The following is a 26,257-nucleotide window of genomic DNA, read 5'->3' as shown; positions in this document are numbered from 1 at the left end:
GGCGATCAGCCTTCTTTATGGTCCAGCTCTCACTTCCATACATCACTACTGGGAAAACCATAGCTTTTACTATACGGACCTTTGTTGGCAAGGTGATGTCTCTGCTTTTTAAGATGCTAGGATTATCATCACTTTTCTCCCAAGAAGCAGGCGTCTTTTAATTTCGTGATGTTGTCACCATCTGCAGTGATCATGGAGCCCAAGAAAGTATTGTAAATTCTCTCACTGCCTCCATTTCTTCCCCTTCTATTTGCCAGGAGGTGATGGGCCCAGTGGCCATGATCTTCATTTTTTTGATGTTGAGCTTCAAACCACATTTTGCACTCTCCTCTTTCACCCTCATTAAGAGGTTCTTTAGTTCCAAGTAATCCACCTGGAGCAGGAACCGGCAAGCCACTCCAGTATCCCTGCCAAGAAAGCTCCATGGACAAAAACAACAGATTACCTCTACAATGAATCTAAACAATATACAATCAATAGTTTAGAAAAATGAGCAAATCTATAAAGATAGAACAAAATGAAAAAATTACTAATTTAATCATAAAAGGTATGTAGAACTAATACCAACCACCATCACTTGTATGGAAAACCAGGAGAACATCCCTGTCCCTATAGGCATATCTCCCAAGGGAAGAACAGAAAGAGGTTCTTCAGCCTTCTATTTGTTACCCTTCCTTGGGCAATGCTGACTGGGCTCACATACTTAAAAGTGAAGTAGGGAACTGCCCACAAGCTCAGCTGAAATCAATCAAACAAATCCTGGAAACTCTATGGATGAATTCAAACTCTGTGGAGCTAATGTAAATGTGTAAATATACTTGGATTCCATTTGGGCAAGTCGTCTGGTGATGTTACTCCCAGTCAACTGCGTCTCGCAATTCTGTTTTATTACGAAAAAACCCAAAAATCATCACATGTATGATTATGTTGAATAAAATGTTCCACTAATGGGGCTTTTTAATTTTACCTTGGATGTGAGAATGATGTTATAAGATGCGGGTTTTCAGCTGGTGAGACATGGCACCAATATATACCAAATGACAAACATTCTATCAAATAGATCACATTCTTGGTGCCTCAATTTGTAAATCCTGTAGATTTTTCAGCTAGTTTAATGATTATCCCATCCTGTGATAAACTCCTCAAAGCTGTTTTCTGTGCCTTAGACATATTGTTAAGGATTCCTTTAATTGAGAAATCTCCTGCAAAATGATGTTTTGAAAAGTCTGGATAGTGGGGTCCAGTACCGGTGGTGTGAAATGGGACTTCAGTCGAAAATGGCTGACGGTGTGAGAAGATTCATTCCCAAAATATGCCTTATGCTTTATTAAACTTGAAAGTTTATATAAATTCATTCACATCTGAAAAGAATTATATTGGGGGGGTGGGGACAAACAAGAAGCCCAAGTTCAATACTTCAATTTCAATAGCCGAAAGTCGCCTGGAGAACAGATTTAGTACTGCTGCTTGCGGCAGGTCTTTGGCAGACAGGAGGGAAAGTTTATCTTGTGAGGTGCTCCTGCTCCACCCTTAAAGGCTCTTTGCCTTGTGCTTCTATATCCTCACCCTGTGCGTTGTTTGTTGAGCTATCCTGTGGCCTAGCTCCAGATGATGTCTTAGCCTGGCTGAGTGTCTGGTGCTTCTGAGTAACCAGCTACTCAGTAACCTCTCTCTGAAGGAAACGTTTTCAGATCGTTTTCCATATGGTGGATGTTACTGGGATAAGAAAATTGAGGAGGGGGGATGATATCAGCCTGCAGTGAGTTTCACTTTTTATGTAAAGGGGAAAAAGTGTCTCTTCAGATTATTTTTTGAGGTTGGAGTGGGGTGGCATGAGACTTGCATAGGGGTGCAGTTCTCTTTCTCATCGACAACAAGGCGGGTTGTGACTTCTCTGTGGTGGCACACTGGCTTTGCAATTGAGCGTTGCATTGCCTGGTTAACCTCTGGGTCTCTTTGAGGGAGACTTGGCCAGCAAATTTCTAAAAGGAAAACTGCAGGCTCTCAATCAGACACACTGCCACACCCTGCCCCACTGTGGTGAAAATGTCTCTAAGCGCATGCATTAGAAGCTGATTGTGATTACTTGATGGCAATAAATGCTCTGCGCACAGCCAGAGGTTACTACTTCCCATTTCCACCACAGAGCCAAGGCACTAGACATAGGGTCTAATGCTATGCTCTAGTGAGTCCTGACTCAGCTTAAATTCTTACCTTTGTTCAAAGCTGGAATAATTAGCTCTTTAATTTTCATGGCTTGGCTTTTGAGAGGCTGATTTTTTAAATTAAAAAAAAAAGATGAAACTAGAAACAAATGTTCCCTGACCTTTTAAGAGCTCTAATATACTTGGGTTTCCTGTTTTTGGCAAATCGGTATGCATGTCTTCCCCTAACAATGCAGAGATTCAAAAACTTCACCCTCTGAACCTCTCTTGGAGGAGGCACATGACGAAGGGCCTCAGATGATGATTGCAGGGTCCAGGATGCGGGAAGGCATCCTTGAGCTATTGCGGTCCTGAGCTATTTAAGCCTTCATAGGTCAAAACCAGCACTTTGAATTGCACCCGGAAACTAACTGGCAGCCAGTCCAGTTGGACCAGGATCAGTATAATATACCCAAACAGTCTTGTCCCAATGAGCAACCTGGCCACTGAATTCTGCACTAGCTTGAAGCCCTACATTGCAGTAATCCAACCTAAAGGTTACCAGAGTTTTCATTAAGAAAGAGAAACCCCCTAATGGGATGAGATGTTAAAGGCCTGTGATCTCCCATTTTTTAAAAAAGCAAGTGGGTGAGGAGAGGTGAATTGGATCAGGACTTCAGTATTAGGGAAAGGGTCTTCTACTACATTATTTCCCCAGTGTAAATCATGCCCAGGTTCCCTTGGCTTCATAGGAGAAACGCTGGGGAAATGGTGTAGCAGTGGAAAGAGTTAATAGCCCTCAGCACTATAGCCTTGATCTGTTCTGCCTCATTAGAAGCTGCTTTAATAAAAATAAAAGAGATGGCAGATCCACTCCTGGATCTTATCGAGTTTGGCCCTTAGTCCATACTCTCTTAATATTTCTCCAATGAAAATAGGGATCTCCTATTCTATTATTATTATTATTATTATTATTATTAATAATAATAATAACAATAATAACAATTTTATTTATACCGTGCCTATCTGACTGGGTTGTCCCAGGCAGCTTCCAACATATATAAAAACATAATAAAATATTTTAAAACTCCCCTATACAGGGTTGCCTTCAGATGTCTTCTAAAGGTTGTATTATTGCATAACTCCCATACCCTCAGATGAAAATAGCGATGTCCTACCATACACTTCAACATTTCTCCGATGGATGTTCTGAGGAAAAACGGGACATTCTGGGATCGAATCAGAAACAGACGGCTTCTGTAAATCTGGGATTGTCCCTGGAAAGTAGGGACCCTTGGAGGATCTATTAGACACCAGCCCTTTTTGGTGCAGTTGGGGGGAAAACTTCCGCTGAAGTATGAAGTAAACCTTGCTCCCACCTTTCAGTTTTCTATCAGTTAGTGCAGATGTACTGGGAAGGTTGATATGGCATTTGTCTTTATTTTGTTAAAATTATAACTATGTAAAAGTACAAGGCTACTTGTATTTAGGCTTTTAATAATGATAGCTGAACTTCTCAGAGCTTGATTTGGTACCAGTTTGGTATTTGTGAGCTTTATCTGAGCATTCTGAAAACACTTGTCTTTTTTCAGAGAGTTCTTTCCCAGATTATAATACTGTCACATGCAGATGTATGTACAGTGGTACTTCAGGTTACATATGCTTCAGGTTACACACTCCGCTAACCCAGAAATAGTGCTTCAGGTTAAGAACTTTGCTTCAGGATAAGAAAAGAAATTGGACTCTGGCGGCGTGGCAGCAGCAGGAGGCCCCATTAGCTAAAGTGGTGCTTCAGGTTAAGGACAGTTTCAGGTTAAGAACGGACCTCCGGAATGAATTAAGTACATAACCCGAGGTACCACTGTATTGTATTGTCCTCTGGGTATTGGTTTCACCTGCCCTGCATCCAGCCCATAGTACCAGCCATTGTGAAGAGCACTTGGAAATTCAACCCCTTGCCCCAGCCCTGCCCCAATGCCAAACACATGCAAGAACAAGAGAGTGGCGAACCTGTTGCTGGCTTACAACTCCCATCATCTCTGACCACATTGACTACATTGTCTGAGGCTAATGGGAGCTGGAATTCAACAATATCTGGAGGGCCACAACTAAGGCTTTTTTTCCAGGTGAAACTCGCTGGAACTCAGCTTTGGCACCTCCACTGCCGTTATAAGAGCACAAGGGTGAGCTCATAGTGAGCTCCAACACTTATTTCCCCCCCTAGAAAAATAGCACAGGCCACAAATTCCCTGGGTTGAGATCTGGACGGGATGAGACACTGACTGTATATGCTGAATTTGCAAGAAATAATCAAGACACTTGATTGAGCACAACAGAGAAAAAAGCAAGAGGAAGGCTGCTTGATTGGGTAGTCTGGGACCATGAAATTCACAGCAATCAACTTGCGTTTCATTGACAGTAAGCAGTTATTAATAAATAATTATTATTTACGTGGAATGTGTGCCTGCAAATCAAGTGGCTTTGGAGCTTGAGTAGCTGTATGCAACTAGTCAAACCCAGAGTAGAGCCACTGAAATCGAGGAACTTCTGTTATTCATGTCCATTCATTTCAGTGGGTCCTGCTCAAAGTATTGAATGCAACCAGGTGAGGGTTCCATTATGGGTGGTAGGATATGCACATTTGCCCCTGGGTGCCTGCTTTGCTGAATGTTGACCACACAGAATCAGAAATTTGGAGCTGGAAATGCTGATATAGCGCAGTGCTCCAAGTTGGGCAAATTTGCTGAACCAACTAATGATATCACTAGCTTTTCCTTTCCACATTGGCTAAAATCTGACCCCCACTTCTTAACCTTACATGAGTAACTTTAGTCCGTACTCCCTTAAGGTAAATGTAAAGGACCCCTGGACGGTTAAGTCCAGTCAAAGGCAACTATGGGGTGCGGCACTCATCTCACTTCAGGCTGAGGGAGCCGGCGTTTGTCCACAGACAGCTTTCTGGGTCATGTGGTCAGCAGGACTAAACTGCTTCTCGCGCAACAGGACACCACGACAAGTGCCAGAGCGCACAGAAATGCCATTTACCTTCCCGCTGCAGTGGTACCTATTTATCTACTTGCGCTGGTGAGCTTTCAAATTGCTAGGTTGGCAGAAGCTGGGACAGAGCAACAGGTGCTCACCACGTCACACAGATTTGAACTGCTGACTTTCTGATCAGCAAGCCCAAGAGGCTCAGTAGTTGAGACCACAGTGCCACCTGTGTCTCTAGGTACAGGCACTGGTGGAGGAAGAGGAGTGGGGGGGGGAGCGCACTGCCCCTGGCAGCACAATCCCAGTGGGGTGCCATCGCGGCTGCCCCCTCTCTGTGCTGGGCGCCATGCCCTGCAGGTGGCATGCCCCGCCCCCAGGACACGCGCCAGCCCTGCCCCCCCTGCTCTCTGCCCCCTGGTGCTGGAGCATGAAGCTCCACCACTGGGCACAGGCCCATTCGAGAGGAGAGTGAAAAGGTTATGGACCATAATATGGTACCTCTCCTATGGAGGTTCCTTTGTGTGCCACTGACTCCTAATTCCCATATAACATTTATCACTTTGCCAGTTCTATAAAGATACTCTATTGACCCAAATGTGTTTGGTTTGCTGGTAAAAGTATACTCCTCTTACACCTCTTAATGGCTGCTGGAGTTATCAGGTAGGCCAAAAGTCCAGGCAGCAGAGGGATCACACATTAGGATTTTGAGGTGAAGGAACCATGGAATTAAAGTAGCTACGGATTGGGATTGGGTGTAGAGAATGAGGTTGTGCCAAAATTTCAAGTTCAGTTATGTAGCAAAATTTCCATGGAGCTATTTTTAAAAACTGTTTCTTGAGGTGTGGGGAGGACATGACATTTCCCCCCAAAATATCATTATTTTTTGGTGTGGAGCTTACCTTCTACTGTGAAATTGTGATCCTTTTCCCCCACCCTTGACAAACTGTACGATGCATGGCAGTTGCCTTTTTGAAGGAGGCGAAATGTTTGCCTCTGTGTACAAAACAGAGGCCTGTGTGTGTGTGTGCGGCGTTTGTGTGTGTGGTTTCACAGAAACAGTGGCCTAGCGCGGTTGAGGGGCTGGGGAAGCCATGCCCCCCGGCACACTTTTTTGAGGGGGCACAGCCAGGTGTCCCCACAACAGGCTCCGTCCTCGAAGCTGGAGCCAGAGAGAGAGAGAGAGGTTGCAGCCTTCCGGGCTGGGGGGGGCAGTGATGCCTCCCTCTCCTTATGGCCAGCGAAGGGACACCTGCGTGGGCCCCCCCTGGGCCGGCCGGGGGGGGGAAGGGTGCTGCCACCACCAGCCACCAAGGAGGGAGGAAGAGGGCATCTCCCAGGGGCAGAAGTGGGGGGGGGGAGCCTGTGGCAGCATCACTGCCCCCCCCTCTGCTCAGGCGTGCGCCCCCCCCTGCCGCTTTGCCAGGCTGGGATCTGACAGTCCGACCCAGGGCCGGATTTAGGTTTGATGAGGCCCTAAGGAGCTCCTGAAGGTAATGGGGCCCTTTATGTGTCCAGCTGTCCTTTGTCAACAACAATTGTCGCTGTTTTCTGTTTTGAATATATGCTATATGGTAATTTATGGACCTAAAGCCATTTGCACGTAACCAAACATGTATTTTATCAAAATAATTGTTGAACTGAAATACAATTAAGAAGAAGTATATTAATAGTGATTTGGGGGGGCACAAGAGAGTGGGGCCCTAAGCTATGGCTTGTTTAGCTTATACGTAAATCCGGCACCTCTCAGAGCCAGGCAGGGCTGCCAGGCAGCGTGAGTGTGCCTTTCAGGTCAGCCCCATCAGCCTGATCTGAAGCCGCGGTGTCAGTGACGAGGGCAGGGCTGGTGCGGCTACAGCAGGCTCCCTCCGCACACCAATGTGCCCCGGTGCTCTGCACCCCAGTGTGCCTGCCCCAGGCGCTGGTAGCACATGCTATGCTGCTGCTAAGAAAACCACAACCAACTTTTTCCAGCTCATTACTGGCGGGCTTTGAGGGGAAGCTGCAGAAGTTGGTTATCCCCATTATTCACCCCTAATCTGTTCCAAAAGGACTCCAATTTTATTATTTAAATAATAGTAGTTATATTTATGCATTTTCAAATTTAAAGTTGCACACATTTATAAACATGGATTTATGTATCCAGTCTGTATGGGCTCCCCAGTCAATCCTTCAGTGACATTCTAGTTCATATTCTTCGGATTTCTGCATCCCCAATAGACTTTCCACCCTTTTTCTTCCTCTCTATTCATTTACAGTATCTTGTCCTTTGCTGGTCCTAAGTTCATCCCACCTGGAAAGTAACTTTTTAAATATTTTCCAAAACAATTCTTCTCACTCCTTATTTTTTCCTTGTCCCAGTTTCTTATTTTGGCCATTAAACCTGCTAATTCCACACATTCTATTAGTTTATGCAACCATTGGTCCTTTGTCGGAGTTGCCTCCTCCTTCCAGTACTTTGCATAAACTATTCTTGAGCCGCTAACAGAATAGATTTTAAACGTTCTCTGGAATCTCTTCCCCTATTATTGCTAAAAGGAAGGCTTCTGGCTTCTTAGGAAAAGTGAGTAAATATTTTTTTAAAATTTCTCATAAACCATTCCCCAAAGTTTCTTTGCCAGAAGGACTCCAATTTTAATACTAAAGAAAAACAGACCCACTCCCACCCCAGCAAATCCACCTTTGTCATTGTGTGTCTCCTTGAAGTCTGGGTGTGACCATTTTCTAATACAAAACTCTTTTCTTCTGAACCCTCACCCACACCACAACACTTTACCTTCATGGTGACCTGAATCATAATCTTGCACTGACCATTTTTGTCTCTTTGTTTTGCAGGTCGGATGGGGAAAATTCAAGAACTGTCAGGTCAGTTGCACTGTTTCTTTTAAGAAAAAGAAAAACACATTCCCTATCTCCCCTCCCCCACCTTTCCCTCTCTTCCCGTTATGTCCACCCACCCACCCACCCTTACTGCTCCCATCCCACCCAGAGACCTTCGTGGTTTCTTATGTGTGGCCTCCCTGGATAAATTTCTGAGTTTGGGTCTCTTCCTTCATGGAGAAAGAGTTAATACCTGGATGTGGCTTGGACCAAACACACACTTGTGGGAACCAATGGACAGGGCAGAGAAAGGCCTCCTTGCCCAGCGAGAGGGGTGGCATTTCCTTAGATCACAGATAGAATGGCACGCAGCAGGATGCGGAATGGCTAGGAAGCATGCTTTGATGTAAATCAGATTCCTGTAGTCTTAAAATACCAGGCATTGATGTATTACTTCTCGAGTAAGGTTAATAATAATGAAAACAATGCTATTTATACTAATACAGTATACACATTATTAGTAAAACATATAAATACTCAACAAGCACCTATGCTTTTCATTGAACAAGTAAATAACCTTGATCTCTGCCCACTGGCTTAGGAATTAAAGCAGACATGATGCATGGAAAATGAAGGAGGGATAAGAGATGATGATGATGATGATGATGATGATTATACCCCACTCATCTGGCTGGGTTTCCCCAGCCACTCTGGGTGGCTTAAAGCATATCTAAAAACATAGGAAAAACATCAAGTGTTAAAAACCTCCCAATGCAGAGATCAAGGAGATAGTCCGGGCCGGGGGGTACAGTTTGTAATCCAGCAAGCCAAATACAAGCTGCCACCCATATATTAGGTGCTCAATCAGGTGCTTGACAACTGCAAATCAAGAAACGCAGTAAATTCAGTGAGGCCCTGGGAGGCCCCTGTGGTTTTGGCAAGCCCTGGGCAAGAGAGCTACAGTGCCCCTTCCCCCCAATGCACATATCTATGAGAAGCCTGGCATGGGCGGCAAGAGGGTGGTTGCAGCAGTGCTGGACTGGCCAGCCTGGGATTTACTGCTCCTTTCCCAGCACTATCAGGGATTGCCTCCGCTGCCACAGTCTTGGGGAGGGGAGTGCAGAAAATAAGTACAGAAAATAAAAAGGGAGGCCTAGGCTGGCTCAACTCTGTAGAGAAGGAACTGTTGCTTTTCCTCCGTGACACTGCCAGCCTGTCTCTGCCACATGCTCTGTCTCCTTGGGATGTTGCTCAGTTCTATTTGGCTGATTTCCCCCATGTGCCCCATGCCAGGCCACCAGGGCATGTACTGTGTGTAAGAGGAAATCATGCCCAAGGGATACTGTGGCATCAACAGGGTCCTGAGAGATGCAGGGTATCCGTGGTTTGTTTTGGGAGCTCTGGCTGGCCATAGGCCCTCTGGTCAGCGCATGGGCCCTGTCAGATGCTCCACTATGCTAACCAACGAAGCTGAGCTTTGTATGGCAGATGGACTGTGTTCAGCTTTGTGGGCCACATGTTGTGTGGGCTTGGACCATCTCTTGGGTGGAGGGTAGAGTGGCATGGTTGTATCTCTGGCATAGGCAGTGGGAAATTTTCTATTCAGTGCAATCTAGTCCAGTTAAAAAATGACATGGAACGAAGCAACTTGGGGCTCTGACATGTGTGGGGTGCAAAGCACTCATCTGTTTTAGTCCCAGCTGTAGTACAGGTGAGTGGGAAGTAGCTAGTGACTACGACAGAGCTAAGAAAAGATTATAACATGTACCCTTTACCTCTTGTTCCCATTCAAAAGCTGCCATTGGGTCACAAGATCTTTTTAAAAATTTGTTTCATTTATTACATTTCTACCCCGTCCAAGTAACGTGGAATTGGCCTACATAGATTTCCTGCGGCTTCCTCATTTTGTCCTCACAACACCCCTATGAAATAGATTAGACTGAAAAATAGCCCTTGGGGAAGCCACCCCAAGAACTCTGTGGCTAATTGGTGGGCTGAAACCAGGATCTCTAACCGCTACACCCCTCTGCCATGTTGGGCTGCTTTACCTTTGCATCGCCTGGGCTTGATCACCGCTGATATGGTCACATTCAGTTGCAAATTGGATGTGCCAGGAAAGTTGCATTGGTCCTGGGATCTGTGTTGTCTCCTCCTGTAGCAAAAATATTAGGAATGCTGACTCCAACTCCCGGGTACTAGAGACCAAGATGGCAGAGGGGAGAGGAAGAGGGGAGCACAATATGCAGAATAGGAATGCTGTGGTCTGTGGGCATCCCACAGTCTCTCACTGTTGTTTGCACTTCCAGTGACATGGAATTCGTTTTTACCATAAAGGTGGGGTTGCCATATTTCAAAAAGTGAAAATCCAGACATAAATGTTGTTGAGCTTTTCTTGGCAAAGTAACATTATCCCCATGGTTTTCAGATTATGTCTATATTTTCCCAGCTGCAGATTGGCCTTGTAAGAGCTATTTTGTGTTGGCTATTTTGCTGACAAAAGAGACTATTCCCTGAGGGTAGGGCTACAGGTGGATTTCTGCACAACAGTGGCAATTTCAGTTGTGAGTCTCTCAAAATACTGTGGACAACCTTTTGAGCCCTTAGCATGGAAGCAAAATGGTCTTCCTGTACTCAAAATACCAAGATCAGATTCTTTACTTTGCTGCTGACTTAGTCATGCGGATAACTTCATCACTCTAATACTATATCTGCACTTTGGGAGTGTGGGAGTCTCTATATATCGAGACTGTCAGTTCTTTGGGGCAAAGACTGTGCTTCGTTGTGTATCTTGTGTCACTTCTCCCACAGTATCTGAGGTCCCTGATTGGTGAGGTTCTCCCAAGTAGTTGAACGACGAATTGTATTAATGAATAAACTGGTAAGCTTTCAACTGTTCTCTTGTAAAAGCAAAATACACCTGGAAAGTCTAGTGCCAAGGTATATACAGATATTGATACAGATAAAATCAACTATATCCACACTAAAATGTGTATGTTGTGTTCATGCATGCACACGAGCAGTAATTACTTTCTGGTTTAACTAGGGAAAATATTTCTTTCTATTCCAAGCTTAGTTAAGGGAATTAAATCCTATGGATTGGAGCAAGGGCAGGGAAGTTACTGCTTGAGCGCTTGGCTTCTGTTGTCAACTTTTAGGAAGTGCCTGAGTTGTGTTCCTATTTCCTCCATGAAGTTGGATGAGCAGCTGGGTAGGGGTGGGGCAAAGTTGTGGGTGGGAAGTAAAGCCAAGATGACTTGAGACTGCTTTCTTTAGGGAGTAAAATGACGACTGTTCTGTCCCCAAAGTTCCCCGCTTCTGAGTCCTAAAGCACTTCATGGGTAAGAGCTAGCAGCAAGGAAACCTCCCTGGTTTTTCTTTAATTATATTTAGGGTGTGCTCAAATATAATGTTCTTCCCTTGGGGAGGCTTACTGTGATTAACGTTTAGGAATTGCTCCTGGTAAGAATTAGGATTATGTATTTTAATTTCTGGTCATTGGGAATGGTGCCTGGTAAGTTGAGGAAGCCAGATTTCCAGATTTTCCAGCAGCTGCTAGGAATAGAGGGCTTCAGGAGCAGTTGTAAGGCATGGGTGTCTAAGCTTTTTGGCCCTGGGGGCTCCATGCCAGTTGGGAACATGGCCACCAAAAGCTGGTACCTTCTCACACCCATCTCCCATACACCAAAGCATGTGCATATGTACACAACATATTCTGTGAATACACATACATTGTATGGGTTTATCTACACCACATACTTTAAATCTGGTTTAATAGTCATTCCCAAGAACTGGGGGAATTGCAACTGGGGAAAGAGGGCAGGGATGGATGGGGCTATGCTAGACAACTCTGACAGAATCCCCAGCCCCTTTACCAAATTCCAGTTCCCAGGATTCTTTGGGAGTAGGCCATGACTGCTAAAAGTCATATAAAATCAATTTAGCGCAGTTAGACTCTTAAAAACTGTGAGTCTTGTAAAGAAGTCCCTGCCCCCCCAAACTCCACAATACTTACTAGCCTGCAAAAATACTTATTAGCCTGCTGGGGGCTGGCTGAGGAGATGGAGAGCTATGTCCCCATTGCAGCTGCTGTTTGTAATACTGTGCTGGTGTGGAAGCTGAGACTTCCCTCTTCTGGCAGCCCTCTTGGCTTCTGTGCTTGAAGAGGGACAGAGTATTCTCACTCACATCCATAGAACTCAGTGGAGTCACCTGCATGAAGTTCTTTATCGCCTGTGGCAACTGGACAAGTGCTTAAATACAAGGCTGGTACAAAATTTCTATGTGGGAGGTGAGAGATAATGCAACCCTGACAGTGGAGAACTTGCCCAAAGCTACACCTCCTAAATAAAGTCAGGTTGAAGTCTAAAATAAATAAAGTCAGGTTGAAGTCTAACCTCCTAATAAAGGCAGAATATCACCAACATGTTGCCCCACTATTGAATGAATTGCTCTGGTTGCCAGTTACCTACTGGGTTAAATTCAAGGTGCTGGTTTTGGTGTATACTTCTTCTTCTTCTTTAGCGATCACTTGTAGCTGAGTAAGATTGTCTTCCATAAACACAGTTTTAATAATGGATCCATAAGTGACTGTGGGGGGCCAGTTCTGGATTCACACGTCCTTCCACAGTGGGGACATTGGACGGGAGTTGATCACGGTGTGGATTTGCCAAACGTGCCTTCCTCTTAGCATGTTTCTCTCTTTCATCCTGAGTTTGGGTGTCTTCAAAGCCCATGGCACCTTTGGTAAAGGCTGTTCTCCAACTGGAGCACTCGCAGGCCAGTGTTTCCCAGTTGTCAGTGTTTATACTACATTTTTTTAGATTTGCCTTGAGACAGTCTTTGAACCCCTTTTGTTGACCACCAGCATTACGCTTTCCATTTTTAAGTTCGTAATAGAGTAGTTGCTTTGGAAGACGATCATTAGGCATTTGAATAACATGACCAGTCCAACGAAGTTGGCTGTTGAAGAATCATTGCTTCAACACTGCTGATCTTTGCTTCCTCCAGTGCACTGATATTAGTTCGCCTGTCTTCCCAAGTGATGTGTAAATTTTTTCAGAGACACTGTTGATGGAATCTTTCGAGGAGCTGGAGATGGCATTTATAAATGGTCCATGTTTCACAAGCATATAGTAAGGTTGGTAGTACAATAGCTTTGTAAACAAGCATTTTGGTTTCCCTGTGAATGTTCCAGTCCAGAAACACTCTGCACTTCAATTGGGAGAAAGCCGCACTTGCAGAGCTCAGGCGATGCTGGATTTTGGCATCAATGTTGGCCCTTGTGGAAAGATAACTGCCTAGGTAGGAGAAGTGATCGACATTTTCCAATGTTTGTTGGTGCAGCACTTTGGTTTTTTGGATGTTGAGTGATAGGCCAAGCTTTTCGTAAGCTTCTGTAAAGATATTTAGGATGGTTTGGAAATCATCCTCTGAGCGTGTGCACACTACGTTGCCATCAGCGTACTGAAGCTCTATGACAGAAGTTATGGTAACCTTACTCTTTGCTTTCAGCCTGCTCAGATTGAAGAGCTTTCTTTCCATCTGTTCGATATATGATATCTACTCCGGTGGGGAGTTTCCCTTTGACAAAGTGTAGGATTATGGCAATGAAAATAATGAACAGAGTTGGGGCGCCTGATCCCACTGTGAATGGTTATCTGCGATTGTTATCTGCGATAGTTGTGGTCATATTATCATGGAGGAGCTGAATGATGTTCACAAATTTATCTGGGCAGCCAATTTTCAGAAGGACAGTCCACAGGGCATTACAGCCATACGCAGAACCAGGATACCTGAAAGAGAATCTCATCCTGCATATGTCCAGGCCTTCACTGTGCTCTTCAGGTGAAGGCCTCCTGCAGGTACCATGTTATCAGGAGGTCCATTGTGCACAATGTAGGAATCAGACCTTTAGTGTTGTGGCACCTGCCCTTTGGAATTCTCTCTCCTTGAACATTAGACAGGCTCTGTCTCTGTTGTCTGTTAGGCACCCTTAAAACTTTCTGGATGGTCAAATGGCAACTGTTGCAATTCATGTGTAGTTTGTAGCTCCCCCCAACCCCCCGTAACTTTTCAGATCCAAATGTTCCAGCGTTTTATTTAAATCCCCTTTTCTTTGTGCTGCAGTGCTAGGGTGTCCTGGCAGTGTGCCAACTTAAATTCACTTCCTGACAGGGCTTTTTTCAGCTGGAACTTGCTGGAACTGAGTTCCGGCACCTCTCAGGTGGGCGCCATTGCCATTATGAGAGAACAAGGGAGGTGTTCCTGGTGAGTTCTCGCACCTCTTTTTATAGAAAATAGCACTGCTTCTTGGTGTTGTGGCCACTCCTATGTACTTCCTGTTGGTGTAATTTGGTGGAAATGAGCAAAGGCTTAGCATATCTTTATACTTTAGAAAAGTGGGGAGAGAAGTTTGCCCTTGGGCGCCATGAAACAGTGCTGCTGGGAGAGCAGGCTCTCTCTCTTTTGCTACTGGGCTGACTGGCATTTGGTGGAGCTGGCTGGTGGTGGTGGCAAGTAGGTGCATGCATGTACGTGAGCGGAGTAAGGAGTAAGTGAGGACAGTGGTTATTTCCCCCTTTCCTTCTGCATTCGCTCTTGGGGCTGCAAATACATCTTTCGCCAACTGTGGGGTAAAGGGAGGGAAGAGGACTAGCAAGAAAGGGGAGGGCGACTCTTGAGGGAGCAAGAGGCTCCAGTGGCATCAGAAGTAAAGAGAGACATCCACAGCCCTCTTACGTTTTTGGTGGCAGCTGTTGGTGGTGAGTAGGCCACCCGATTCCTGATGTATTCCCTGCCCTAAAAGTCAGGATCTCTCTGGAGTCTCCACCTCTTGCTTTTAATATTTGTGTGTCTCTTTTTCTTCCTTAAACAACAAGTTTACACATAAGCAGAGTTTTATAGGGAGAGCTAGATGCCCTGGAGTCATAGTGCAACTAACTTCTGCTGATTTAAAAAGGGGGGGTTGAGGGCAGCTGGGGGGGGGACTGGAAGTGTCAAAGGGGGCCAGTGTGGAGTCAATAAGGTGGGAGGACTGAAGAACATTTTTTAAATGGGCAAAGCAGCAGACGGTCTAGAACAGGTCTGCACAACATTTGGCCCGTGGGCCACTTGCGGCCCGCCAAAGAATTTCAGGCAACCCACGAAAAATGCAGAGGATGTAAAAGAAAGTAAAGATGTAATGAGTGCTTTGTCTCTCCCCCACTTAAGCCACCTTCCACTAGTCACTACTGTGCCCATCATGCAACTTGGTGAATGGGTTGCCACTGTGCACTCCCTGTTTGTCACATGACCAGCGACAACCAAACATTGTCAGTCTGTTTCTAGTGATTTTCATCAGGGAAAAGGTGGACGCCATTCTTCTAATCTGGATCCCTTATGGCTACTTTCTGTAAAGAAAAAGACACAGGGAATCCCAAGCATAAGATTCAGACATGCCATTAAAATACCATCTAACCCTCTTTTCCATCTCCGTCTCCTTTGTTTGTAGGGAATGTGGCAAAAAGTGTTGGGACTGCAGTTATGGCAGGGGAGGTTTCCCTTCACATCTTGCTCTGTAATGTTTTATTGACAGCAGGATTACAAATTGCTCCCCTCGTGCTGCATTGGTCCACTGAGCTGTTTCCATCTTTGGTTGCTTTATTGCAATGCTGCAGTCAGCCCATGTCCCAGTGCGACAGCAGGAGAGCATGAATGGATTGACACATTGCTACATCTCACAGGAAGAAAAGTTCAGGTGATGTGGCAGAGCATTGTGGGAAAACTGCAATGTGGCAGGACCATATTTTCATAGGGTGTGCTAAAGAAAAGGCAGATTTTTCATCCTTATCTGCTGCAGAAAATGGTGTGAGAATGCTGTGCTGTCCACGCCACATCCCATAATGTGCCATTGTTTGGCATGCTGCTTTCTAAAAAGGTAAATCTTATGCAGATCGTACCTCATTAAAGAAATGAAAAACATTCTATGATTCTATGATTTCTGTAGTTAGTCTGTTTTGCTAGGTATTTTATGGGAGCAATTCCACAAATTGAAATGTTACTCTAAAGGAGCAACAGCCACCTCAGAGCCCAAAATTCTGCGTTGAGAAACCACAGAGCACTGCAATGCCTCCACACAGCTCCTGTTCGCAATCCACAGCTCTGGCACAAAAGGGTTTGTGCTGATGAACTCCCCTTATGGGTGGAGTGTGCCTTATGGGTTACGTTTCCCATACTGCCACCCTTGGTGGAACACATAGTCTGCTGCCTCACCTTTGGCTCATAACAGACCTGCTTTTGATTATGACTGGGCATCACTGCTAAGCAAGAACAACCCTTCTGATCTCTCCAATAGCACAGTGGAAGTTTGATGGCAGACAAGCTTTTCTATAGGGCTGTTGTATCATGGCAGCAGTAGGGTAATATGGTGACTACTCTGGAATGGTGTGATATGACTTGTTTGGCCTGATGTTCTTTCTGATGAATTTGTGGGAAAGCCGGGGAAAGCATTTTGTGCTGTGATGGTGTTCGGTGAGAACACTGCTGTACAATGTGACTTTACTGCAGAGCAGGAAGCTCTGGGGTGATTCCTGGTGTTGGTGCTCAAAGGATTAAGCCCAGTACACTCAGGCAGGAGGAGAAAGGAATCAGTTTGTCTTGGCTGTTGCTGCACCAGCACCCACTGAGTGCCAGCAGAACATGTTTGAACAGCAGTTTAATGGGCTGCCAACACGCCCAGGCCGCCTTCATTAGCTAAAAGCCTGTCCTTGCTGGGAGCTTTGCCAAAGTTTAGCAGGAGTTTGGCAGACCACATCCCTGCAGGGGTCGGAGGCAGTGTCTCTGGATAGCTGGGACCAGAGTTGGAGCTTCCCAGTGGTGCACGGATGGTGGCAAAATCCAGCAAGGCCAGTAAACGGCTCCAGTCTAGTGGTAAGGCCTTAGGCCATACTGGATACCCTCATCTGCCCAAACTGACTGCTTTCCCATCCCTCCGGAAGATGAGCAAGGAGAAGTGGGGCAATGGGTCACAGAGACGGCCATCTATCTTAGTACTGTCCACACTAACAGGCCACTAGCAGGGGACATTCCCAGCCCTGCCTGGAGATGCTGGGCTTGAGCCTGGGACCTTCTGCATGCAGAGCAGATGCCCTGCCCTTGAGCTGCAGCCCTTCCCAGCCGTGAATGAACTATTGTGGGACTGTATCAGTGGCATGCTTTGGGGGCAGGACTAGTGTTTTGACATGCAGAGCCGACACTCTGGGTGTTGCTCCTGATGGAGGAGAGCAAAATGCAGCCCTCACCCCATTCTCCCCTTCATTCTTCTTTGTGCCTTCCTCCTCCTTGGCATTCCTCCTCCTTGGCATTCAGCTCCTTGCTCTCTCCAGCACCCCATATTTTGTATATACAGTGGTACCTCGGGTTAAGTACGTAATTCGTTCCAGAGGTCCGTACTTAACCTGAAACTGCTCTTAACCTGAAGCACCACTTTAGCTAATGGGGCCTCCTGCTGTCGCCGCGCCGCCGGAGCACAATTTCTGTTCTCAATCTGAAGCAAAGTTCTTAACCTGAAGCACTATTTCTGGGTTAGCGGAGTGTGTAACCTGAAGCGTATGTAACCTGAGGTACCACTGTATTAGTGTGTGAGAGGTGGTGGTGGGGAAGTGCTGAAGTTTCTCCCAAGGACATACCATTCCTGTGACGCTTGCTGGGGGAGGGGAGTTAGCTGTTTCCAGCACCTTGCTATCACCATCCCCCCCCCCACCTGCTGTCAGCAATGCGGAGCCCCAAGGAGCCGCCTTCACATGCCACTGTCTCCGCGGCAGAATTGGTGGCTGCGACTGACTGGGGAGACAAGAAGCTCTTGGTTGTTTAGGAGAGAAGTGGGGTCTTGCCACCAGCCACACATTTCACTCCAAATAGGGACCTCTCCTCCCGCGCCCCCCCCATTTTAAAAAAACGTCATTACTCCAAACTCAGGGGCCCATCTTGTCATAGTTGGGGGGGGGATTGAGAGCTGGGAGCCAGGACTCCCTGGATTGCACCCAGTCAGAAGCGCGGCTGGTGTTGCTAAGGGAGCTCTTTGGCATGCCAACCGCAAGGCTAATGTAGCGGCAGGGTTGCTAGGATATATTCAGGGTGGAGGGGAGGGGGTGTTGGGAGATGACAGTTCGGAGGAGGGGGAGTGACAGCGTGCAGGGCCGCTGCCAGGAAGTGTTGCCACAGCAACCAGAAGCATACACAGCACCAACTTCCCAACAGCTGTTTCCATGGTAAGGACCATATTTCTGCCTCCGGTGGCAAAGATCAGCCCCACTCCACCCTGGTGTGGGGGCAACTGATGTTACAGGACTCCCTCAGCCAGGGCCGAGATGCACCTGTTTCTGGGGAGGAGCACATGACTGTTGAATGTGACTATTTGGAATGCCAAACTTAATCCTGCAATTATGACCAAGAACTGCAAGAGATTCAGAGAAGCCTGAGCAGGGTTTTATGGCAGGGGATGCACCTTTTCCCTCTCAACAGCTCTTGAGGAAAAAACAGCAAGCTTTTGAATAAGCACGATCTGAGCAAGGCAAAGGGCGTTCCACCCCCTGGAGACAGATTGCCCTCTCTGCATGGTGTTGCCATTTCCATCGCTCCCCCCTCCCCCCCAAGGGCCGACTTCTGTTACGTTAGCTCTAAAATAAGTACACATATCGCAGAAATGGAAGGCCTCCCTGTCTCTGGGCTGTTAAAAAAAGCAAAACAAGAAGTTGCCCCATATTGGGGAAGGGAGCTTGCCATGTTTGCTCTGTTCCAGTTGCTTAGCCTCTCTGGGAGTTCCCACTCTGTACCCCAAGCTTTTCAGCTGAGCCTGCCTATCCTACGGCCTCCCCCCCCCCTCCATAAATAGGAAGGCAAGACTGAATCTAAGCTACCTGTGCAGAGGCCAATTAGCACTGATTGTGGGTTGCCAGCTGCCCATCAGGGTGGCAGAAGACTCCATGCTGGCATCTGAAAGGGCATGGCTCTTCCAGGATAGCTAGACTGCTGGGGAGATGCATGCTCTTGGCTCCTGCCTAAGCTCTGCTTCACTTCTTGCTGCTGCTCGGTCTTCTCTTCTCTTCTCTTCCCCGGCTCCCAAACTTTCACCTGCCTGGTTGCACATCAAGAGATAGCAGCAGCCGCAGCAATGATGTTTCCTAAAAAGGACAGGTAGGAAGCAGGTGTTTGAATGGGTGCCAAGCTGAGTAAAGCCATGGAGACCCTACAGTAATGGATTCTTAGATACAAATGGAGCTGGCAGCAGGGAGTTCTCTTAAGGTGGAAGGCAAGCAAACTGAGGTTTTGCTGCAGAATATCCCACATTAAGCAAATTCTAGTAAGCCACAGTCAGAGAGCGGTTACATAAACAAGGTGTCCCGTGCCAGAGGTGCCTGTTCCATTCAAGGAGTATCGCAGTGAAGTGGTTCAGACGAGAAACGATGAGCTGCAGGAAGCCACCCACTCTAACTGTCACCTGGTGGAAGAGCCCTGTGCCCCCTTTGCATCGGGTTCGGCAGAAGCATCAAATCACCCAAAGGCGGGGGCCAAACTGGTTAGCAAGGCAACTGGGAAAGACAAGGTGGGTTAGCTAACAGAAGTGGGTACAAGTGGGACCAAACTCAGAGGAAGCATATAGCAGAAAAAGATGGAAGAGCCACGAGCAATGAAATGTGTGTGTCTTCGTTGAACAGAAGCCTAGTTTTCACTGAGGTAATAAAAGCTAATTCTGGACTGTACCATTAAAAACTGCAGGTGGAGGTGGCTAACATGATGGAATTATTCTCTGGAACAATGTACCCTGCATGTGACACACTGGTTTTCTCTGTTAAGGGGACTGAGTGGTTGATTGATTGATTGATTGATTGATTGATTGTATAGGGGAACATATAGTGGTGCGGCAATAAAACTGCTAGCATATTTGCAGGGTCTAGTATGGTTTCAAATTGGATGAGGGACCCTGTGTTGCAGGCGGTTGGACTAGATGACCTTCAGGGTGACTTCCACCGCCTTGCCCCATGATTGCGGGGGCCCAGGGCCATATGACATCACTATGCCCCATGGGATGCGCACATGCCACCACAGAACTTTTTTGGGGGGTCCAGCCCCTTCATTGAAAATGTTGGGGGGCCTCAGCCCTCACAGACCTGCAGAGATGGCACCCCTGTGATTTGACAATAAAGAAAAATTTATATAGGTGCAGGAAGGTGAGGAATAGAAGCAGCTAAGGAGCCATTGAGCTGCTTAGGCCCAAGAAGGCCCTTGATTTCCACAGAACTGTAGTAACACACACAGAGTCAGACTTTACCTCAGATGCCAGGTAGTCTACAGGTTGAGCTCACTCCACTATCCAGGTGCTGGTCCAGGACCAGCACAGCCTCTCTTGACTCAGACAATATTTTACTCCAAATCTCTTAATGCCCACCCTTCCCCATGGCTTCATGTAAATTTCAAACAGCAATATAAACCTGTGTAGCCAAGCTATGTCATAAGGCCAAACTATGGTGACTCAGTGCTATTGTCTGGACATGATCCTGCACGTGGGAACAATACCACAAAATTACTGTGCCCTCCATCTCCCAAACCATGGAATCAGTCAAGAGCATGGGTAGGCAAACTAAGGCCCAGGGGCCAGATCGGGCCCAATCACCTTCTAAATCCGGCCCACGGACAGTCCGGGAATCAGCGTGTTTTTACATGAGTAGAATGTGTGCTTTTATTTAAAATGCATCTCTGCGTTATTTGTGGGGCATAGGAATTCGTTCATCCCCCCCCCCAATATAGTCCAGTCCCCCACAAGGTCTGAGGGACAGTGGACCAGCTCCCTGCTGAAAAAGTTGGCTGAACCTTTGGTCAAGAATGATGCTGTGGTCAATGGTGCCAAAAGCTGCTGAGAGTTCAAAGAGGATCAACAGAGTTGTATTCCCCTGGTCTTTTCCCCATACCTTTCTCAGTAAAGATCTTCAATCATGGCAACCAAGGCTAATTTGGTCCCAAATCCAGACCTGAACCTAGACTGGCATGGATCTTGTAATCAAGTTTCTTCCAAGAGCATCTAAAGCTCAGTGAACACCACTAACAATCACCTTCCCTGAAAAGGGGATGTTAGCGTTGGGCTGGTAGTTGCTTAAAACCTCTGGGTCCCATGTGGGTTTCCTGAGGAGTGGGCACTCTCACTTGTCTTTCAAGGCATAAGGCCCTGCCCCATCTGCACCTGGGCACCCTCCCCTCCTTTCTCCTAGCTGCCTGAAATAGGATGTGGTTGGGGGCATGTAGTAGGCCCATTGTCCAAAGCATCTTGCGGAGATCCTCTGGGTTCACTCTGCACCAACAGCTGATGAAGTGAGCAGTTGGGGCTGCAGGATGTAGGGTTTCATGGGACGTTGGCAGGGTGCTTTCCCCCAACATTAGAAGGATTTTGAATCTCCAGGTGGGCTGTGGGAGTCTCTGAAGGACAGCAGAATGTGTGTGTGTGTGTGTGCCAAAATCAGGGTGATGGCCACTTCCTAGAATCTTTTTAATGATAGTATCCTCTCATTTCCCCTCAAATGTTCCAAAATCTGATTCATCGCAACCCAGTTAAATAATTCAACTGAATATTTGAGAGTTGTACATTGGACACTGGGATATCTCTCCGGAATAAAATAAGTGCACACAAGCATCTTTGTACAAGCTGTGTGTGCACAGGCACATCCACTACAAAGTTGGGAGTGCTCAGGATTGCTCTATACACAACATGACTTCAAAATGCCCACAGTAGCTAAATCAGGTTAAATGTCCACAGAAGGTCTGAATTTGCATAATTCATTCATATAAATTACATAATTTGAGGGTTGTGGAATAACTGTTGCCATATCCCCTGCTTGCAGGGCTTCTTAGTGAAAAGTAAAGGTATAAATATTTGTATAGGACTAGCAGAAGGTGAGTTTTTCAAGCGTGAGATTGGGGTACCCTGTGAGGAACAAATCTGGATAGGGAAATGCAGACAAGAGTAGGGGATATTGGTTGGGGTTGGGGGTTGGGTTTTTTTGAGCCCTGGTTTCTATGGAGATGAGAGGCTGGTGCCCTCCAAAGTCAGCATCGTTTCTAAAATAATCCTGCCTGCTCCCCACTCCCCCCAGCTTGTTTCCTGGTTTTAATTAGTAGCTAGTGTGTGAGTCACAGAGAACTGGAGGGAAAGGGTGTAATCAGGGGAGACAATGGGTCTGGGGCGCTCCCTCCTCACACAGAGCCTGAGTACGTGAGGGGGTGTGAAAGTGGGTGCGACATCCGACATCAAGCCAATGTCGTGGTGGAATATGGGAAGCGTGTGAGTGTGGTGCATGCGTGGGTGTAGCCAAGGGGGGGGAGCAGGGGGACAGCTTCCACCCTAAATCAATCAAAATCAGTACAAGTCAATACAAATCTGAGAGCCTGCCCCCCCCCAGGAAAAGCCTGCCCTCCCCTAACAAAACTCCTGGCTACACCCATGTGCATGGACCTCTGGGGGGATGAGAGTGTAGTACATGCAGGGGAGAGAGAAAAAGGTTGCTATTGTCTTTCATAGAATCATAGAATTGTAGAGTTGGAATGGACCCCAAGTCCAAGCCCTGCAATGCAAGAATATCAACTGAAACATGATTGGCAGGTGGCCATCCAACCTCTGCTTTAAAAGCTCCAACGAAGGAGAGTTCATTGCCTCCCAAGGGAGTCGGTTCCACTGTTCAGCAGCTCTTACTGTCAGAAAGTTCTTCCTGATGTTTAGTCAAAATCTCATTTCTTCTAACTTGAAGCCATTGCTTCAGGTCCTACCCTCTGGAGCAGGAGAAAACAAGCTTGGTCCATCTTCCATGTGAGAGCCCATTTGATATTTGAAGATGACTGTCGTATCTCATCTGTCTCCTCTTTTCTAGGCTAAACATACCCAGCTCCCTCAATAGTTCCTTATAAGGCTTGGTTTACAGATCCTTGCTCATCTTGGTTGCTCTCTTCCATACATCTCTCAGATTGTGAATATCTTTCTTAAATTGTGGTGCCCAGAACTGGACACAGTATGCCAGGTGTGGTCTGATCAAGGCAGAATAGAGTGGTACTATTATTTCCCTTGACCTGGACATTAGAGTTCTGTTGATGCAGCCTAAAATAGCATTAGCCTTTTTTGATGCTGCATCACACTGTTGCCTCATGCTAAGTCTGTGGTCCACTAAGATCTCTAGGCACTTTCCACATGTACTACTGGAAAGCCAGGTGTCCCTCATCTTATATTTGTGCAGCTGGTTTTTCAATGTGTCCCTATTGAAATTCATCGCGTTATCTTGGGCCCAGTTCTCCAACCTGTTACGGTCATATTGAATACAGATTTTGTCTTCTGCGGTATTAGCTACCACTCCCAGTTTGGTGTCACCTGCAAATTTGATTAGCATCCCCTCAAATTCATTCATCTAACTCATTTATAAATATGTTGAACAACAATGAGCCCAGGACAGAACTCTGAGGCAGGACCCCACTTGTCTCTTTCTTCCAGGATGATGAGGAACTCTTTGAGTTAGCTACAAATCCATCTAACAGTTACCTCGTCCAGTCCACATTTTACCAGCCTTGCTGAAATCAAGATGCACCAAGTCCACAGCATTCTACTGATCCACCAAGCTTGTAACTTATCAAAAAAATAAATGAGATTCGACTAGCATGATTTGTTCTGAAGAAACCCATGCTGGGTCTTAGTGATCACAGAATCCTTTTCTAAGTGCTCACAAGCCAACTGTTGAATTATCTGTTCTAGGACCTTTTGTGGTATTGGCAGCAAGCTGACCAGTCTTTATTTACCTGGGTCTTCTTTGTCCCTCTTTTTGAATATGAGGACAATATTTGCCAACTTCCAGGCTTCAGGGACCTCACCTGTTCTCCACAAATTCTCTGAAGATCCTTTAGTACCCTTGGAAGCAGCTCATCAAGCTATGGAGATTTGAATTCATTTAAAGTAGCCTGGTGTTCCCTTTCCACCTCTTCTCCTATCTTGGGCTGTAGCTCCCTCCTTATATCATTGATTCTGTTATCACCAGGTTGGGAACTGCTTTCCTTTTGGATGAAGACAGAGGCAAAGTAGGTTTGATCAGTTACTCCTTCTGTCTGTCGCTCAAAGCATTTCTCCATCTTCTCCATGCAGAGGACCTGTTACTTGCTTGCTCTTCCTCTTGCTTTGAACATAGCCAAAGAAAGCTTTTTGTTCTTTTGAACCTTTGGCCTGCCAGACCTTCACCCTGCAGCTGTTGGCTACTCATGTATACTCCTCCTTTGTGATTTCCCCTTTCTTCCATTTATTATACATAGCCTTCTTAACTCTCAGTTCATCTGTAAGCTCCTTATCTTACTTTTCTTTCTTGTTGAAACTGTCTGCCTTTGAGCCTTCAATATTTCACCTTTCTGAAACTTCCATCCATCTTGGACTCCCTTCTCTTTGAGTAGGTATGACTATGGGATCTTACTTAGTAGAATCATAGAATCATAGAGTTGGAAGAGACCACAAGGGCCATCGAGTCCAACCCCCTGCCAAGCAGGATACACCATCAGAGCACTCCTGACATATGGTTGTCAAGCCTCTGCTTGAAGACCTCCAAAGAAGGAGACTCCACCACACTCCTTGGCAGCAAATTCCACTGTCGAACAGCTCTTACTGTCAGGAAGTTCTTCCTAATGTTTAGGTGGAATCTTCTTTCTTGTAGTTTGGATCCATTGCTCCGTGTCCGCTTCTCTGGAGCAGCAGAAAACAACCTTTCTCCCTCCTCTATGTGACATCCTTTTATATATTTGAACATGGCTATCATATCACCCCTTAACCTCCTCTTCTCCAGGCTAAACATGCCCAGCTCCCTAAGCCGTTCCTCATAAGGCATCGTTTCCAGGCCTTTGACCATTTTGGTTGCCCTCCTCTGGACACGTTCCAGTTTGTCAGTGTCCTTCTTGAACTGTGGTGCCCAGAACTGGACACAGTACTCCAGATGAGGTCTGACCAGAGCAGAATACAGTGGCACTATTACCTCCCTTGATCTAGATGCTATACTCCTATTGATGCAGCCCAGAATTGCATTGGCTTTTTTAGCTGCCGCGTCACACTGTTGGCTCATGTCAAGTTTGTGGTCAACCAAGACTCCTAGATCCTTTTCACATGTACTGCTCTCAAGCCAGGTGTCACCCATCTTGTATTTGTGCCTCTCATTTTTTTTTGCCCAAGTGCAATACTTTACATTTCTCCCTGTTAAAATTCATCTTGTTTGTTTTGGCCCAGTTCTCTAATCTGTCAAGGTGGTTTTGAAGTGTGATCCTGTCCTCTGGGGTGTTAGCCACCCCTCCCAGTTTGGTGTCATCTGCAAATTTGATCAGGATGCCCTTGAGTCCATCATCCAAGTCGTTGATAAAGATGTTGAATAAGACCAGGCCCAAGACAGAACCCTGTGGCACCCCACTAGTCACTCTTCTCCAGGATGAAGAGGAGCCATTGATGAGCACCCTTTGGGTTCGGTCAGTCAGCCAGTTACAAATCTACTGAGTGGTAGCATAGTCATGACCGCATTTTACCAGCTTCTTTACAAGAATATCATGGGGCACCTTGTCAAATGCCTTGCTGAAATCAAGGTAGGCTACATCCACTGCATTCCCTTCATCTACCAGGCTTGTAATTCTGTCAAAAAATGAGATCAGGTTCGTCTGACATGACTTATTTTTCAGAAATCCATGCTGACTATTGGTGATCACAGCATTCCTTTCTAGGTGCTCACAGACTGTTTGCTTAATGATCTGCTCCAGAATCTTCCCTGGTATTGATGTCAGACTGACTGGGCGGTAGGGAAACATTTGCCTTCCTCCAGTCTGCCGGGACTTCGCCTGTTCTCCAGGAATTCTCAAAGATGACTGCCAGTGGTTCTGAGATCACATCTGCCAGTTCTTTTAATACTCTTGGATGCAGTTCATCTGGCCCTGGAGACTTGAATACATCTACACTAGCCAAGTATTCTTGTACTATCTCCTTAGTTATTCTGGGCTGTGTTTCCTCTGCTGAATCATTTGCTCCAAATTCTTCAGGTCGGGCATTGTTTTCTTTATCAGAGAAGACTGAGGCAAAGAAGGCTTTCAGGAGTTCAGCCCTTTCTGTGTAGCCTGTTTGCATTTCACCATCTTCTCCTCTGAGTGACCCCACGGTTTCTTTGTTCTTCCTTTTGCTACTAACATACCCATAAAAGCCTTTTTCGTTGCTTTTAACCTCTCTAGCAAGCCTGAGTTCATTCTGTGCTTTAGCTTTTCTGACTTTGTGTCTACACGTGCTGGCTATT

At 46.3% G+C, this 26,257-nt stretch overlaps 1 protein-coding gene and 1 long non-coding RNA gene across 5 annotated transcripts in view; one reads left to right on the top strand and one right to left on the bottom strand.

The window, feature by feature from the left end:
- IQSEC2 (IQ motif and Sec7 domain ArfGEF 2) overlaps positions 1-26,257 on the top strand; it is a 176,780-nt gene that overhangs the window by 16,206 nt on the left and 134,317 nt on the right. For all 4 annotated transcript variants that reach the window (XM_081895167.1, XM_081895166.1, XM_081895173.1 and 1 more), the window contains exon 2: positions 7,968-7,997. In XM_081895167.1, the coding sequence (XP_081751293.1) occupies positions 7,968-7,997 (30 nt within the window). The remainder of the gene's footprint in view (positions 1-7,967; positions 7,998-26,257) is intronic.
- Positions 15,113-19,095, bottom strand: LOC309360637. The gene is made up of 2 exons (XR_014164231.1): positions 18,848-19,095; positions 15,113-15,340 (listed from the first exon to the last, which is right to left on the bottom strand). It is a non-coding gene; the product is annotated as an uncharacterized lncRNA (long non-coding RNA).

This window comes from Podarcis melisellensis, assembly GCF_964234715.1.
Source record: "Podarcis melisellensis genome assembly, chromosome: 17".
Taxonomy (NCBI): domain Eukaryota; kingdom Metazoa; phylum Chordata; class Lepidosauria; order Squamata; family Lacertidae; genus Podarcis; species Podarcis melisellensis.
This window is presented reverse-complemented; position numbering and strand designations above follow the sequence as displayed.